Source organism: Primulina huaijiensis, chromosome 11, assembly GCF_012295235.1.
Source record: "Primulina huaijiensis isolate GDHJ02 chromosome 11, ASM1229523v2, whole genome shotgun sequence".
Taxonomy (NCBI): Eukaryota; Viridiplantae; Streptophyta; class Magnoliopsida; order Lamiales; family Gesneriaceae; genus Primulina; species Primulina huaijiensis.
Window position 1 is genome coordinate 18,834,299 of NC_133316.1, and position 16,866 is coordinate 18,851,164.

Here is a 16,866-nt window from a genome sequence, read left to right on the forward strand (position 1 = left end):
ATTGGAGAAACACTAAGATATTCACTATCGATATGTGCTAAAATGTACTGGTATCTTATCACTTATATAAAAAACACAAAAACTCTTGTGAGACGATCTAATAAGTTAATTTTGTGATACAAATTTTCTATTTGGATCACCTATGAAAAATTATTATTTTTTTGAAAATAAGTGAGACTCATAAAAAATCTAGTGGGTTTGAGTATATAATAGAATTTTATGGATTTTCCAATTAAAACTTTTAAAATATTCAATTAGAATTTTAGTTATGGCAGAATTAACTGCTTTGGTTAGCCGAAGTTACTTAGTTCCAAGTATACACCGGAATTGTTCGTTTTCTTATTAAAAAATGTAACAATTTTAAAACCGTTGTATTATTTTTTTGTACTTGAATATTTATCCTAAGTTATCAAAAAATAATAATATTAATAATTAAGGATTGCTAAGATATCTAAAGCGATACGCGGAAATTAAAATTTTAATAGGTAAATGGTGTAAGCCCATATTTTCGAAATTATCACGTATTTATGGATATATAATTCGAAAATGGAGTAACATCCCTATTCGAAAATCACACCTAAAATTTCCAACTAAATTTTGAAAAATGATCTCCAAGCGCTGCTCAAGTTTTCAAGAATTTGCTCGCAAGTCATGTCGAGTTTTCGGAGGTTTTTTTGTAAGATGAAGTTCTATAGCCAAGCCAATTATTTCTTCACGTTTTCTCTAACCAATAATTAAGATGAATGGGTTTTTTTTTTTTTTTAAATTATTATCTCGATTATTAGTCGTTTGTTTTTGAAAATTTCTTTCGATCATACTTTGTTCTTCTTGTGTTATAATGAAAAACTATCATATGTCTTTAGAACGGTTAGGATTCAACTGAATATACGATAAGTTTATGTCCATTATATGGTGGGATCGTAACCATTGTTATGGACTCGTCCGTATTAAAAATTAAAGACTGATATCAGTAAACTATGAAAAGTAGATGAAGTTCAGTTATTATTATGTTTACGCTATAATATTTGCGGTACAAAAATTTTTGTTATTATATGTTGATTTCGAATTATGAATATTGTTATATATATGTTCGAACGGCCTTCACTTGGTGAGTGACGATCATATCACTCACACCCTATTCTCCCTCCTCATATAAGTCTGAATAACAAACAGAGGAAAAAAAAAAACAAGATCAATTTTGGGGCTGGTGAAAGACGAATCAAGAAGTTTAGTTTAATTGCATTTCTTTCTAAGTTTTGTTTTAATTCAAGTTGCAAGATGCTTCTGCAAGTTTATTTATGTTTTAAAATATTTTACGTTGTAAAGAAAATGTCGATTATGCTTTATAAACTGGTAGGCTAGACTTTGATGTACGAGTCTTGTTTTCAATTTTTTGATTGTTAAACAACGTCGATGTCGACTAATCCGGACTCAGGGCATGCATGACATTTTTATGCCAAATCATCATCAGTGTATAAATAAAGATTATAAATCCTTCCCATGGAAGTGTTGTCATATTGATTTTAGTGCAATAAATATTTTTTCCTGTTTTTAAGCTTATTTTATTGTAGTATTGATGTGACAACATTGAAAAATATTGACTTGTTTGATGTCATATCAATAATTAGATCAAAAGACTCATAGATTAAAAGTCGTATCAAGATTAAAATTCGACGAGTTGATAGGAAAAAAGACATATTAGAGAAGAAAGAAAAAGAGTTTCCCAATTTTTTTATGCAATATGTATTGATAAGTAATAATCGATATAAGACTTGAATGATATAAAAATAGATTTAAATAAAATACTATCTTCTGAAAATATATTCCAATATTTTTTTCCAAATAATATTTATTTCTACATTTTTAATTATTATTTTATGCACAAGAACCAAAATGGATTGGAACATTTTTCCTTGCCCAAGAAGCATTGTTTTCTTTGTTGTAACCTTTTTCCTAGCCCAATAATATAATCTTTTTTTTAAAAACCCTAAAAAATCGAAATAAAATTTTGATTTAAGCACCCAAAAAATTGAATTAATGTGCGTAAATATTAATGATCAAAGGGGAAGAAACATTCAGTTTTATAAGAATAGCAGTGGTTAAGAAAAAAGAGTAAATAATAATAAATAAGAATTTTTTTAAAAAAGAAATATTTACAAAAACAAAGAAAAAAAATGGAAGAAATATAATAAAATAAGAAAAGGCCAAATCAATAAAAAAAAAAAATGGAATAACAAAATAACAACAAAGAAAGAGGAGACTTTAAAAAAAAACATATTAGGAGAAAAAAACATGGCACACGTGTCAATCAATCGGGGACAAGGAGAAAAGTTCAATGAATTCCTCTGTTTTGGGTTTTTGGTTTATTTTTATTTTTATTTTTAAAAAAGTTTTCTATTGCCATTTAAATTAGTTTCCTGATAGAGAGAACCATCTTGTCTGAACATGAAATGAACTGAACTGAATAATAATGTTTGCATAACAATATTTATACTAAGAAGGATAAATAAACCGCTAACGGTGAGAGATGTAATAAAATCTATAAATCTTGTGATTGAATCTACGTATGACAACATGTTAGAAATTCATGTCAAATTATCATAAAATATAAATAATAAATAGTAAATGCACACAAAATTCCATTGATTGATCTAGCATGAAAGTTATGCATCTTTCAAGAAACAGAGAATCGACCACCTTATTTTTTGACTTAGATGAGAACATAAGAAAATTCTAGAATATATGCATTTGGGCTGAAATTATTCTAGCCCAATTAAATTCAATCAATCCAAAGGAAAGAAATTGATCGTCAAGTTTAACAGCAAAAGCCCATTAAATTCAAAAATAGTTAAGATCGTGGCGATAATCGTGCATAGTGTAACAAGGAGTGGGGAAAACTACCCAGACATTGAATAAAAGAGAGAATCTGATAGAACTTGCAACACTCAGCAAATATTTCAAGTTTCTTTAATCTCAATATTCCAATTTTATTTAGTTCCTCACATGTTAAATCTAGATTCCAGAAACTTTATTTGAATATTTTTTTGTTTTGTAAATCCCTATTGATTTGTATATACATAATCATGTTGGAATTTTATTTCTTCAAGTTCTAATATCGTTCGTTTAGTTATAATATCATATTTTCTTATGAGACTAAAACTTACTAATAATTTATTAGAGAATGCTTAATTTGAAAAATGGGGATCGAGGTGGCTTTTAAATTTTTTGAAATTATGATTGGATGTGTAAGTTACACGCCTGGTCAAACTTCACCTTAATTTTTTGAATTAAGGTTTTAAATGGGTTATTACATTTTGTAAAAATCCTAGAAATGTTGGTCAACATGGCTAGTAAGTTTGAAAATTATGGCTTGACACGGTTGTTGCAAAATCGAAGGTGGAGAACTGATAATGTTTTATCAAAATAAACATTGATTTGGCTGCATAATTTTTGGAAAATATGATCCATGCATTATATATATTGTGCTTAAATTCGAAAATATGATCATGCTCAGTTTGAAAATTTATGAAACGAGTGTGTCTAAATTTTATGGCCTTGAGATTGATCATAATTAGAAAATTATGGCCTTATAAATAAAAATAATGCATCAGCAGTTCGAAATGATAGGGATGGGTTAAAATCATCATTAATTAGATAGTTTCATGTATTTTGTTACAATAAATGGTTCGAACGGGATTTTTTTAAAAAATTTCCAAAGTTCTAAAATTTCATATGGATCAAAAGTATAAGTCCTAAGGAGTATAGGACAATTGAGGGAATTAGATTTCGAATTTCCTACGTGAAATTATTAGCAACTTAAAAATGGTTACTATAACCCCTCATATTATAACTCATCTTATCATAGTCATATCACGGTTACTATAACACACCGGGTAAGGACCACAACATGGTTACTATAACCCCTCATATTTCGGAATTAGAATTCCGATATCATTTCAAATTTGAATCATAACAGTGTCTTAGAACATACTTGTGACGAATCATGAAACATTAATGAATCATGGATAAGAAAAAATTGAATAAAAGGAACAAAGTTCGAATCAGAAAAAAACATATTATGGTCAGTTGATTTAAAACATATGAAATCTTTGATACGAAAGCCAACTTACAAAAAAGTGTGCAAAACTTTATCAAATATAGCGTAAGCCCACTTGTTCTCATGAATGAACCTGACCAAAACTTGCTGGCAACTTCTGATGCAAACTTGAACTAAGAGATTTATCTTTATCTTAAACTATTAGATGACATTATCAATATCTTTATATGTGTTTTGTTTATCTATCTTTTGTTTATTTAGGATTGATTTATATTAGATCGTTTGATTTCCTAACTATTTCAAATTCTGGATTAGATTATATTTTAGTTTTCGATTTAAAGGCTATCATTAACTTAGGTATAAACAGTTTTGAGTTAAATAGAAATTGATAATTGAGTGTTTTCTCAATTCTTGACGTCCTTAATTCTGATTTTGAATTACATCAGTTAGTAACTATAGCCTGCGATTCTGCCTAATTTTTTGCCATCATGGCTCCACTACTATGTTTTTTCAATTTTGCGTGATCTTCTCACCACTTTTCCTGACGAGATAATCAGGGGCGGAGCCACATGCTTGTGTAAGCCTGGGTGGCCCAAATTTTTTTTAAAAAAATTTATATGTAAATTTTGTATAATTTTGGAATAATATGATATTAGCCCAGGTAAATCAATTTAAAATATTAAAAGATTTTAGAGTTTAAAATTCTAGCTCGGACAGAACCATATTTCTAGTTCCGCTATTGGAGATAACCTTCCTACGCCAGGAGCTTGCTGAGTTGTGAGCCAATCGGAGCACTCATCTTATTCCTCTAGATTCTGGGAATGAGGGTGATAATTTTTTCGCTGCGCCTCGTGGTCATGTATGTCTATCTAGATCTGTCGTCGTTGTAACCACAACGATGATCGTTGTTGGGAAGCATCCTTCAAGGTGGATATCCTTGAATTTTTTGGGTAAACTGGAATTGGATGAACTATAGGACTGGCTTATATCTGTGGATGAAATGCTTTACTTCGAGGATGTGCTTTAGCAAAAACAGGTTGTGCTCATCTCCACTCGCTTCCGAGGTCACACCATTGCTTGTTTTCTCGCATTGAATCTGCAGAGTCCGTGTGATAAGGTCGCTTGCGGAATTCTCATCGTTGGATCGGGATGAAATTTGGACAACATAAAAGAACGTTGTGTGGTACAATATGAACAATGGAGATTGAATTCAAATCTCTGTATTATTGGCAATAGGTTTTGAACAGTGACTTTTTGTGTATTCGTCTTCATGGGTTTGAAGGGTATTTACAGGTGCAGACGGTGAGCTGAAAGTGTGACGAACTGTGTCTTAAGATAATATTATTTTAATATTTACTTAAAATTGTGAAATTTTCTTATTATATTATTTATTATAACTGTTGCTCGTAAGACAAATAAACGGTCTCCACACATATTAAAATAAAATTAATATTAAAAGTCCACCATTTTTAAATACCACAACCATAAAATCCCAAGTTAAAATATCCACCCAGCTTTGAAAAAATCCAACATAATAGTAAAAATCTCGATTTACTAGTCACCAATAAGAAATAGTTTTAAACGTGCATAATTTAAATTCTCGTGAAGTACAAGATTCTCAGGTTTGTACTGTCACTAGTCTGTGCATGCTCACTGGTCACTGTCTTCTGTCTCCTGTCTCCTCAACTACATCGTCTGCATCGATCAAGTTTAGTGAGTCTAATGACTCATCATACATAAACCGTGAATAACAAGTAATACGTAATAAAAATTGATGGAATTTTAAACATAGCTCGTACTAGCATAATATACGAATAAATAAGTATAACGTGACTTTCTTGCATAAACATTTTCATAAAATCATATTTTAGTGCTCGTCATAGTAATCGTAAATCATTTCGTATAGAGTTCTGTTTAATGCAACTGACCCATAACATATATCGTTTGATCAAACTAAACCACAGAACTGGGCCAGCATGGAACACCATAGCCCTTGCACTGGATGCCCACCTCCTAACATAACATAATTACTCCAAAGAGGTTGAAGTGGTCCCCGAACACGTTCTCCGGCTTCCAAACCCGTAACATAATTTGGCCACAAGACAAATCGTATACCTCAAAAAAATAATTATTTTGCACTTCATACATACTTACGAACATCATGAACCTCGTTGGATCATCTTCGGACATTCTGCCATAACATACTAAAGTTTATACCCAAAACAGCCCCTAAAGTATATTCGGACTCGTACGAATCCCGAATTAAAAAGAACCACTTAGAACGTACCATTCGACTCGGGACTCGACCCAAACATAAAATACATCCTAACCTACTGCCCAAAACCCTAAACCAACCCCGAACCATTCCAGAACCCCGTACCAAGAACAACAAACCATATAGATACAAGCTGCCCAAAGAGCGATATTATGACATTTATGCATTTCGTACGAATTTCTATCGATTCTAACTCGAATCAAGCCCGAACCAAGACCTAGACTCGACCCTTAGACACCACATAAGACTCTGGTCCAGCCCGCCCCAACCCCTAACACACCACAGCCCCTTAAACAACCCAAAACCGTGCACCCTAACTCTCGAGCCTCACATACGCGTGCAATACCAAGTTCGGCTCCAGCCTCTTAGCCATCCAACCATACCCTAGCCAACCCAGACCAGGATTATCAGGATCCTAGGACCCCACCTATACCCTAGCCATGCACCCCGGTCCAGCCTTCAAGCAACTCGACGTGAAAACCAGCGGCCCAACCCCTATGTGCGCGGATGTGTGCTTGCTTCGTTCCTTATGTCCAACAGCCTCTTGACCCATCATGGGTTGTCTAATGGCATCTAAACACATCCTAAAACATAAACATATGTAGCAGCAAGCCATAAGATCGGTCCAGCAAAGACAACGATCAAAAACTCGAGGAAACGAAGGAGTTCAGGCATATTTCGTATTGAAACGAGTTTTAATAACATTCAAGCAAACATATAATCAAACCAACAAGTTTTCATGCATATTTTATATCAACATACATTACATAACATGAGAGATGTATTAAAAAAAAGTTTAGACATGCCTTTGCATTAAAAACGCACGAAATATCGATAACCGTTGCGAGGAAGAATGGAGGTCTAACGGAGAGGATTGCTGCGCCTAATGGCTCGAAAAGTGGCTAAATTTATCAAGGAATGTTGTGTGATGATTGACTAAGCTTGCTGATGGAAGAAAATTGAAAATTTCTCAAGTCCTAATTAAGCCTTGAAACTTTCGGTCAATGTGTGTGAAAATAGTGTGTGTTTTGTGTGTTTTGTGTGTGTGCGTGAGTTATGTAGATTTAGGACTAAGATTCTTGTATATAATACTTAGAAATATATAATAGGTGTTTAGGTTAATTAATATTCAGGCTTTTAAAATACTAATAAGCCCTCCAATTATTTTAAAATTTGACAAATTAAAACTCATACAATTTTTAAATTCTACCCATAATTAAATGCTACCTAATTTAATTAATTAAGTCATAAAAATAATTATTAAAATATTGTATTTTGAGTGGAATTATTTAAATCCCTTATTTTGGAATTTTGTTAATTAGAATGTTTAACATACTTTTATTTCACTCGATAATTTAAATTTAGTGTTTAAATGCTAAAATTCATAAATCATTTAAATTCCTATTTTCTTGGCTTAAAATAAAAATTACAAGAATATAACTTAAAATTTTTTAACAACTTAATCTTCTTTGATCTCCTTTCTCGGTTCTATACACTTTTTAAAATAATTTAACATGCATCACCTAAATATTAATTAAATAATTAAATTATTTCAATAATACATGGCATGTACGTGTATTGGTTTTTAGCATTACAGAAAGGACAGTCATATTATGGCCATTACCCGCACATTTAATGGCCTTAATCAGCCATGAATTAGCTATTTAAGCAGCCATTAAATTGGCCATTCAACTTTTTTAAAAAATGCATGTGTTGCTTGAATATGGTTCAGCAGATTACTTTTTGGTGCTTGGTTTTATGTCTTACTCACTTTTTTGCATGGTCCAATTACTTAGAAAAGATTGTATGGTTTTTCTCCGAATTTGCAAGTCTTCACATTTGTCTTTCGGAAGACATGATGATATGAAGCTAGTATGGAAGCGGGAGAGCTACGTAGAATCACCAACTGAACAAAATAATTTCGATGGGGAAGATTTATTAGTGTGGTATTATATATATATATGAATCAACGTACTCGACACTTTTTGTTTAAACTTTGATGGATATATGTACATTTTGTTTTCGGGGTAAAAAACTCGACTAGACAATGCTTAGAGTTTTAAAATGGTTAATAGCGCAATGATTTCGTGCAGTATCTAAAAATTTGGCAGACTCGAATATGATAATACGAAGCAAATAAGGGAAATTATTTCAAATCAAGAACATAATGCATGCTTACAACCAAACGAGTGGAAGCCATGCAAATCATCGAGAGAACCAACTTGAAGACAACACATACTACGATGTCCCCTTCCGACGAGGAGAAAACCTTTATTACAACACAGATTATGGCCCCTTTGGAAAAGGAGAAAATCTTTATTACAATCAACAACCCACATCCATAATTTCTGAGAAATCGACGGATAATTTAACTTGAAGAGGCAGTTGTCGTGGCTGCAGTTTTCTGGGGTGGATTCTCAATGATCTTGATACCACCAATGGTCACGCCTGGTCCCTGATGTCTAGGCACCAATGTGAGTAACACATCCTCGTCATCCGACACATCCATGTCCTCATACACATCCGTCAGCCTCAATCGAATCGAAGTCGTCGCCGTTTTGTTCGTTGTCTTGTGTGGAATCTGAGCATAGGTACCAACATACGCGGCCTTATCTAGTTCCGTAATATTGTCGTCCTCATCGTTAATGAACACATCGAATTTCAAGAACTTGGTAGTGTCCACAGTTATGTTTTCTATCACCAGAAGCTCATCGGCTTTTCCTTTCTTGGTTTTGGGAACCAGGACTCGGACAATTGACTCGAGTTTGAGGGGGAAGACTGTCTCTGCTTTGTCCGCTGCTGTGCTAGTTCTAGTGACCTTCGCGGTTGCAGTTTGAGGTGGGGGCCTGTAGTCGAGCCAGGGAAGGTCGATTCTTTCGTAGTCGTATCCCATTGCTAAGTTGCTTAAACAATCCTTTACATAGACACGCACGAGCTGAGAATTTTCGTCGTAGAATACAAACGAGGAGTTGAGAAAATCAGGGTCAGTGATTTTCTTGTCCGGAACCTTACTACTGGGCAGATAGTACTGCCATAAAGTCCACATTCGGTCGACATTTCCGTGGTGGCAGTAAAACAGCGGGTCTCGACCCGCTGAGTAAAAGTTACCCAAATCCTCCCCGCTGGGCTGTCTAGGATCTCCAACCCAGGCATGAACGGATGTGTGCGAGCCACGCTCGGAAGCTCCCGGCCCAGGGTTGACAGCGGTTCCTTCTGGATACGGTTGTCCCATAAAATCAGTCGCGGTCGAGTTGCCTCGAATCATCTCAGTATACATAACGGTGAGGTTATTAGACACGACTTGAAGAGGGTCAGTGCTCCCGGTCAGGCCAAGATCAACCACTGCCGGCGGCAGGTTTGCTTGGTTGCGTTTTTCGTCAAAGATGGCTGCATTTGGATTGTTGAACATGGGTGGGATTGTCATCCCTTTAGGATTATCCCAATTCCAAAATGGCAAAGCGAAAGTGGGGTCATTAATCATTTTCCCCAAGATTCTCTCGTAGAAATACAGATACCATCTATGGAAAGGGAAGAAAAGCCAACTATTGTGCACTTGAAGATCCAGATCACCCTTCCCGGGTTGATCGTAAGCCCCATTGCAGTAAGCGCAATGGATATTAGCTTGCTGCATGAAGCTACGCGGGTCGTCTGCCGGAAGACGTTTCATCCGATCGATGGCTAAATTGTACTTGTATATGTATTCAGGTGAAACTTTATGCGCAGCAGGCCTTATTTTCATTTTTATGAATGGAGGGATCTTGTAATCCGTGATTTTTTGTACAACCGGGGGACAACAGTTGACATCAAGTTTTTCGCCGGTGTTCAAATTTGTAGCAGTACCACATTTGTCGAGCTCCGGTGCTTGTATGGGATTCGCAGAAGCACCTGGAGCCGAACTGAGGTTGATGGCACTGTAGAGGCCACCTATACCGAGAAGCATGTTCCTCCTATCCACTTTCCCTTGGGAGGTTTCAGAGGTTGGTTTTTGGATCTGGCCATCGGTTCTACAGGAAACTTGCAGGCGGTGGGTACGTTTCGTGGAGGTAACAAAATGGGATGGTTTAGGAAATAGACAGCGGGGGGTGGCGGAGGGATTGTTGGTTGTGTGGGCGAGGGTTGCGCATGGCAGGTGAAGTGAAGCCATGAGTTGTTTTGGGTCTCACAATGCATTTAGCTTTCCCCTTTTTATAACTGTTAGTGTTAGGATATAACGTGCAAGTTAAATCAATACATATTGCATGCACTAACATTTATGACATGATGACCAGATCGCGAGTACGTAATTGCTTTTTCCAATATATGACTCCTGCCAAAACATATGTTATTTAATTAAAATAAATTTTAAAATCTATAATATTTTAAATTGAGTTTTTCGAACTAAAATTATATTAATCCAATGAAATTTAATTTTTTCAAACTATCCATCGTGTTACATGCTTAATCATAGAAAATTTAAAGGGTTCGATTATCGTCCATTTGATTTTAGAGGAAAACTTCTTTCATGGGGTGTCCAATGGAATAATTCGGAAATTGTATTGATTATTATTTAATTCACTTTTTTTAGTCTTTTATGGTCTTATAAGTTAGGTATTATTTTGAATTTTTTTAGTCTTTTTTATCGAGTATTAACAAAATACCAGCCACATCAACATTTTTATATATCACATCATCATTTTTCAGTGTCACGTCAATACTTTAATAAAAACGGACCAAAAATCAAAATATAATCTCGCTTATAGACCGAAACCGCAATTTGATTAATTACAAAATCATAACCGAAAACAAACAAACTTAGACGACCATTTTAAATGTTTTTCACAATTAAGGGTACGTTGTTAATCCGGTCTATGCGTTTGAATTATTGATATATAGCCGTGAAAAATATTACAAGTACTGAGAATTAGTGATCTCTGATTGTCAACCGATTTATTGACCCAACTAATGGACCAAATAATAAATGTTTTAAAAATATATATATACATGTATAATTTGTTTTTGTTATTTTTCAATATATAAAGCTCGGAGAATAAATTTCATCCCATTTAGTAGCATGTATATTTATATATAATTTGGTTACTTGTTATAGCAGTGAATCCTTATGAAATCGTGATAAATTTTAGGGAAAGCTAGCAATATTAATAATGATTTTTTTTTTCACTCTATGATTTTGATCTTTATGTCAAATTTTAATCTTAATATATTATTTTTAGTTGTAATTTTGGTCTTTTTCTCCGACATGACATTTATTTAACACATATATGGTGCATATATGGCTCCGAGACGTCGCTAATGTATACAGTCTCAAATAAGCACTTTTTCGATAATAAAAAAAAATGATTAACATTTCTAAAACTTGAAAGATACATGAAGATGGAAATTAATGGATTATACATAAAAGACCATAATTGCAAATAAATAAATATATATGACCAAAATTACATTGTTCCCAAAATATAACTTATATAATCTATATTATTTGCGTTGTTATCGATTGTGTTTATTCCTAGATATTTTTCTACGAAGATGGAACTTAACCATGATATTTAATTGTATATATTCATGATAATTTTTAGTTTAACACACACACACACACAAAAATATATATATAATCGTCAATTTTAATCTTTTAATGATTCTGCACTAATTATTTTTATCCTTCTTCCCAAACGTTCTAAACTTTTCCTTTAGTTTTAGGCAAAAACTTGTGTGAGACGGTCTCACGGGTCATATTTTGTGATACGGATATCTTATTTGGGTCATCCATGAAAAAATATTACTTTTTATGCTAAGAGTATTACTTTTTATTGTGAATATCGGTATGGTTGACCTGTCTCACAGATAAAGATTCGTGAGACCGTCTTACAAGAGACCTACTATTAGTTTTATTATTTAAAATATTTTATCGAGAAATAAATCTGTTGATTTAGAGATTTTCTTAGGAAGTCTATTTTCGCAAAAATAGAGTCGAAAAATTTATATAGGCCACAAATTGATTTGGAATTTATCTATGAAAAATTACATTTGTGGTCATTTATATCTATAGTATTTTGATCATTTATATTCTCAAATTCCAATCTTAGTAAACTATTTATGTCTTTTTGTGTTGAAATTTTAGTACTTTTTTTTATTTAATGCTGATGAAGCACTGATTAAAAGCTGGTGTGTGTCGTATAACATCATCAATCATCATTCCAATGAAAAAAAAAACTAAAATTTCGAAAAACTAAAAGATACATTGTTATTACTTAAATTTGACAAATAAAAGTCAAAAAAAAAAAAAAGGACTCGTGAGATTAGAAGTGATATTATCACCTATATGCACCACTTTAGTTAGCCAAAACTTCGACGGTATCACTTTAAGCCAAGAGTAATTTAGGAATATGAAAATGATTTCACCAAATAAAGTTTTTTAAAGGGAACTCTCTCTTATATCTACTAATAATAGAGATAGATTGTTCAAAATTTTCAAATATGTCAAGAATCTCTTGATCTAATGATAAAAGTAAAGTTTCGAGATAACAAGATTTAAGCAAAAACTTATGTGAGATTGAAACGGATAATAGAGATAGATTGTTCAAAATTTTCAAATATGTCAAGAATCTCTTGATCTAATGATAAAAGTAAAGTTTCGAGATAACAAGATTTAAGCAAAAACTTTTGTGAGACGGTCTCACATATCGTATTTTGTGAGACGGATCTCTTATTTGGGTCATCCATGAAAAAGTATTACTTTTTATGCTAATGATATTATTTTTTATTGTGAATATCGGTAGGGTTGACCCGTCTAACAAATAAAAATTCGTGAGACCGTCTCACAAGAGACCTACTCCAAGATTTAAATCAGGGGCGGAGCCCCTCCAAAGACCGGGGTGGCTTATATAATTTTGTTTGTGGTGAAAATAGTAATCCTTTCTAGGAAAGTTCTTTAATTTTGAGAAATAATTTGTGCAATATCAGAAAATCTTGCACTGAACTATATATCTCACATATTAGATCTGCTTTCATGGTATTCTCGATTAATTTTCTAACAAGTGAATTATATATATCGTTGTTATTTTAATGGAAGCTTAACGTGACAAGAAGAAAAATATGTTTTCATTTTCTCAACCAAAAACTAGTAAATCGACTATGGAGCAGCATTCTCCAACTAATGCCCAGATGCTAAACCGTGATGGCCAACATCCCAGTTTCGAAATTTTTTTATCAAATCAATCAGTCTAGGGTCAAAAAAATCCGTCGTATATGCGTTCAGGGTTCACATGCGCGCGGTACCCGCTGCCCTCGACCTTTAATATTTTCTCTCCATTAGCCGTAGAAAAAGGTTGGAATATATACATGCGAGTGAAACGGGGTTCCCTTGTCTGTAGAGTAAATGTAAATGGTGGGGTTGCCTTGTCTGTAGGGTAAATGTAAATGGTGTGTGAGCTTGCATGCATGTATATATTCCAGCCTTTTTCTACGGTATGTATTTAAAAACTATACAAAATAATATGCAATATTCCCTCCACATTTATTTAAAAAAAAATGGATCCTGATCTCCTCCGGTGAAGGTAAAACAGCAAATGATGATGTGTGCTTACATGAAATTTCTTTTAATAATTTTAAATTCTTCTCTTTTTTTCCACTTTTTATGTACCCTCTCTTTTATTTTCCTTCCATTTTCCTCATTTTTTTCCGTTCTTTCACAAACATTAGCGACAGTTTTGTATTAAATAATATAAACATTTGTTTTCTTCTCGTCTATTTCATCTCGTCTTCTTTTGTCCATTTTTTTCTTTTTCTCGTTTTTTCTCTTACTCAATTTTATTATTATTTTTTATTTTTACATGAAATACTATAATATACAAGGTTCGATTTTTTTGTTCCTTTAAATGTCTAATTATTTTTCTAATTGTTTGTCTATCGAATTTTTTATTTGATTTTGTTTGTTTGTATTTTTATCGTGCTATTGACATGAAACTCTTATTAATTGTGTGTATTGTTTGCGGTTACCGATGCTACTTTTAAATATCATCGTTGTAGCAGATTTGGGTATATATATATATTTCATGGTATTCAATAATTTTTGGTAAGGACTAAGAAAGATGAATTTTTCTTGGCTTTCTTGCTTGTGGCTTTGTTTTAACATTATTTTAATTTTTTTTAAAAATATATATATATAGTTCTGATCTGTATTAAATTATTAGATTATATATATAATATCAAATATTTAATCAATAATTATAAAAAAATATTGAAGAATGTATCGGGATTTTAAATTATGAATTTTCCTTTCATTTTTGCGTAGTTTAGAAAATTGGTCGTGATGTATTTTTAATAATCAATAAAATATTATAAAAAAATTATTGTAATAATCTAATCTAAAATTAAATTTTTTTAGTAAGAATCTTATATTTATCATTAATAAAGATATCATTTGAATATAATTTTTGTACGAATTTTACATTTAGTAGGGTGAATATGGAGCAATACAAAATACTTCATGCAGACCAACAAGACAATTAGGCTATTTCATCGTTCTATTGTACATGACACAACTTGCCTGGTTTAGAATTTTGATTGACACTGGTTATAATTGACGTACATGACTTATTGAGTTTTGGCTTATTGCTCTTGGATATTAGTTGAGAAAAATATTGTTTTATTATTAATTTGTTGCATTTAACATGTAACATAGAAATTTATTGAACTTTTTGTCACCGTCGTTGACAACTGGGACTGAAAGAAGCCAAAAATTTTATTGATACTTTGAGATTCTTGATGGATTCTAGTTTAAATATCGAATTCAAGCCTAAGATTGATATGGAATTTGATAGCCTAGACGAGTCTTGGAAGTTTTGGGTTGAATATGGTGGGAAAACTGGATTTGGAGTTAGGAAACATTATTTTAACAAGAACACCGGATTTATAACTTCGTATATAAATATGTTTGTTGCAAGGAGGGTGTTCGTAAAAAGACAAAAGAGATTCATCGACACTCAATCCTCGGCTTGAGACTCGAACACATTGTAAAGCAAGAATGGGCGTCACATTTGTGGATAGTAAATATAAAGTTAATGAGTTTATCGAAGAGCATAATCACCCACTCCATCTTCAAGAAACATTTCATATGTTGTCTTCCCAACGTAAAATTACAGAAGTTCAAGCCTATGAGATTGATTTGGTAGAGGATGTTGGGCTTAAACAAAAATCAAATTTTCAGTTGATGAGTAAGCATGCAGGAGGAATATATGGTCTTGATTATACAATGTTGGATGCTAAAAATTACATTTGATCCAGAATACAAAGAAGTATGGTATATGGGGAAGTTGGTTGTCAGATGCGATATTTTCAACAACAATTATATAAAAATCCATCATTTTACCATGCTAATCAGATGGACGTGGAAGAACAGATAACTAATGTTTTTTGGGCTGATGCGAGAATGTTAATCGACTATGAGTATTTTGGTGATGTTGTGTCAATATATACCACGTATTGTACGAACTGTGCATACCGACCACTTGTTATCTTCTCAGGTTTCAATCATCATATAGGAGCGGTGATTTTTGGTGCAACACTTTTGTATGATGAGACTGCATCATCATTTAAATGGTTGTTCGAAACTTTTTTAGAGGCACACAAGCAAAAAAAATCTCTCACTATCTTCACTGATTAGGATCAAGCTATGGCAAAGGCCTTACATGAGGTGATGCATGCCTGAGGTATTTCATGGATTGTGCACATGGCATTTGATGCAAAATGGCGTCAAACACTTGGGAAACTTAATGAAAGATGGTTCTCATTATTAACTGATTTTAAGAGATGCATGTATGGCATTGATGATGAGACCCGAATTCGAGGAGACTTGGAGTGTTCTACTAGTACAATATAATATTCAAGAAAACACATGGTTGAAATCCACTTACACTATATAAAGGAGAAATGGGCAGCTTGTTATATGAACAAGGCTTTCACACTTGGTATGAGGAGCACACAACTTAGTGAAAGTGTCAATTCTGATATCAAGAGTTGTATGAAACACGACTAGATATAATGCATTTTTTTAAGCACTTCAAACGGGTCTTGGAGGAAAAGCGGTACAATGAGCTAAGGTGTGAATTTGAGACACGCCAAAAATTATTGAGATTAAAGCTAGAGAGTTCTCCTATGTTGCGTCAACTTTCTGAAATTTATACCCCCACTATATTTCATCTATTTCAAGTGGAGTTTGTTTTGTTCGCAGCTGCTTACATAAAATATAAAAATGAAACTTAACCATTATTTGAATATGTTGTCGGGCTAATTGATAAAGAAGGATAATGGAGGATGACATTTAATCCCAGCACAAAGATGATTTCATGTAGTTGCCGAAAATTTGAGATGATTGGATTATTGTGTTGTCATGCTGTGAAAGTATATGATGAGCAGGACGTAAAAAAATTGCCAAAGCATTATATCTTGAATAGATGGACGAGAAAAGGTAGGAGTGGAGTGGTACACGATTGTATGGGCAATGAAGTCGAAGAAGATCCTAAACGAGAAAGTATAGAAC

At 33.0% G+C, this 16,866-nt stretch overlaps 1 protein-coding gene across 1 annotated transcript; it reads right to left on the bottom strand.

The window, feature by feature from the left end:
- Positions 1-8,469: 8,469 nt before the first annotated feature.
- LOC140987563 (polyphenol oxidase I, chloroplastic-like) lies at positions 8,470-10,501 on the bottom strand. The gene has a single exon (XM_073456122.1). It carries the CDS (start codon positions 10,474-10,476, stop codon positions 8,701-8,703), a length of 1,776 nt encoding a protein of 591 aa, XP_073312223.1. The 5' UTR covers positions 10,477-10,501; the 3' UTR covers positions 8,470-8,700.
- Positions 10,502-16,866: the final 6,365 nt, after the last annotated feature.

Coding starts and splice junctions, on each gene's coding strand:
- LOC140987563 (XM_073456122.1), bottom strand. CDS start 10,476: ATGGCTTCACTTCACCTGCCATGCGCAACCCTCGCCCACACAACCAAC.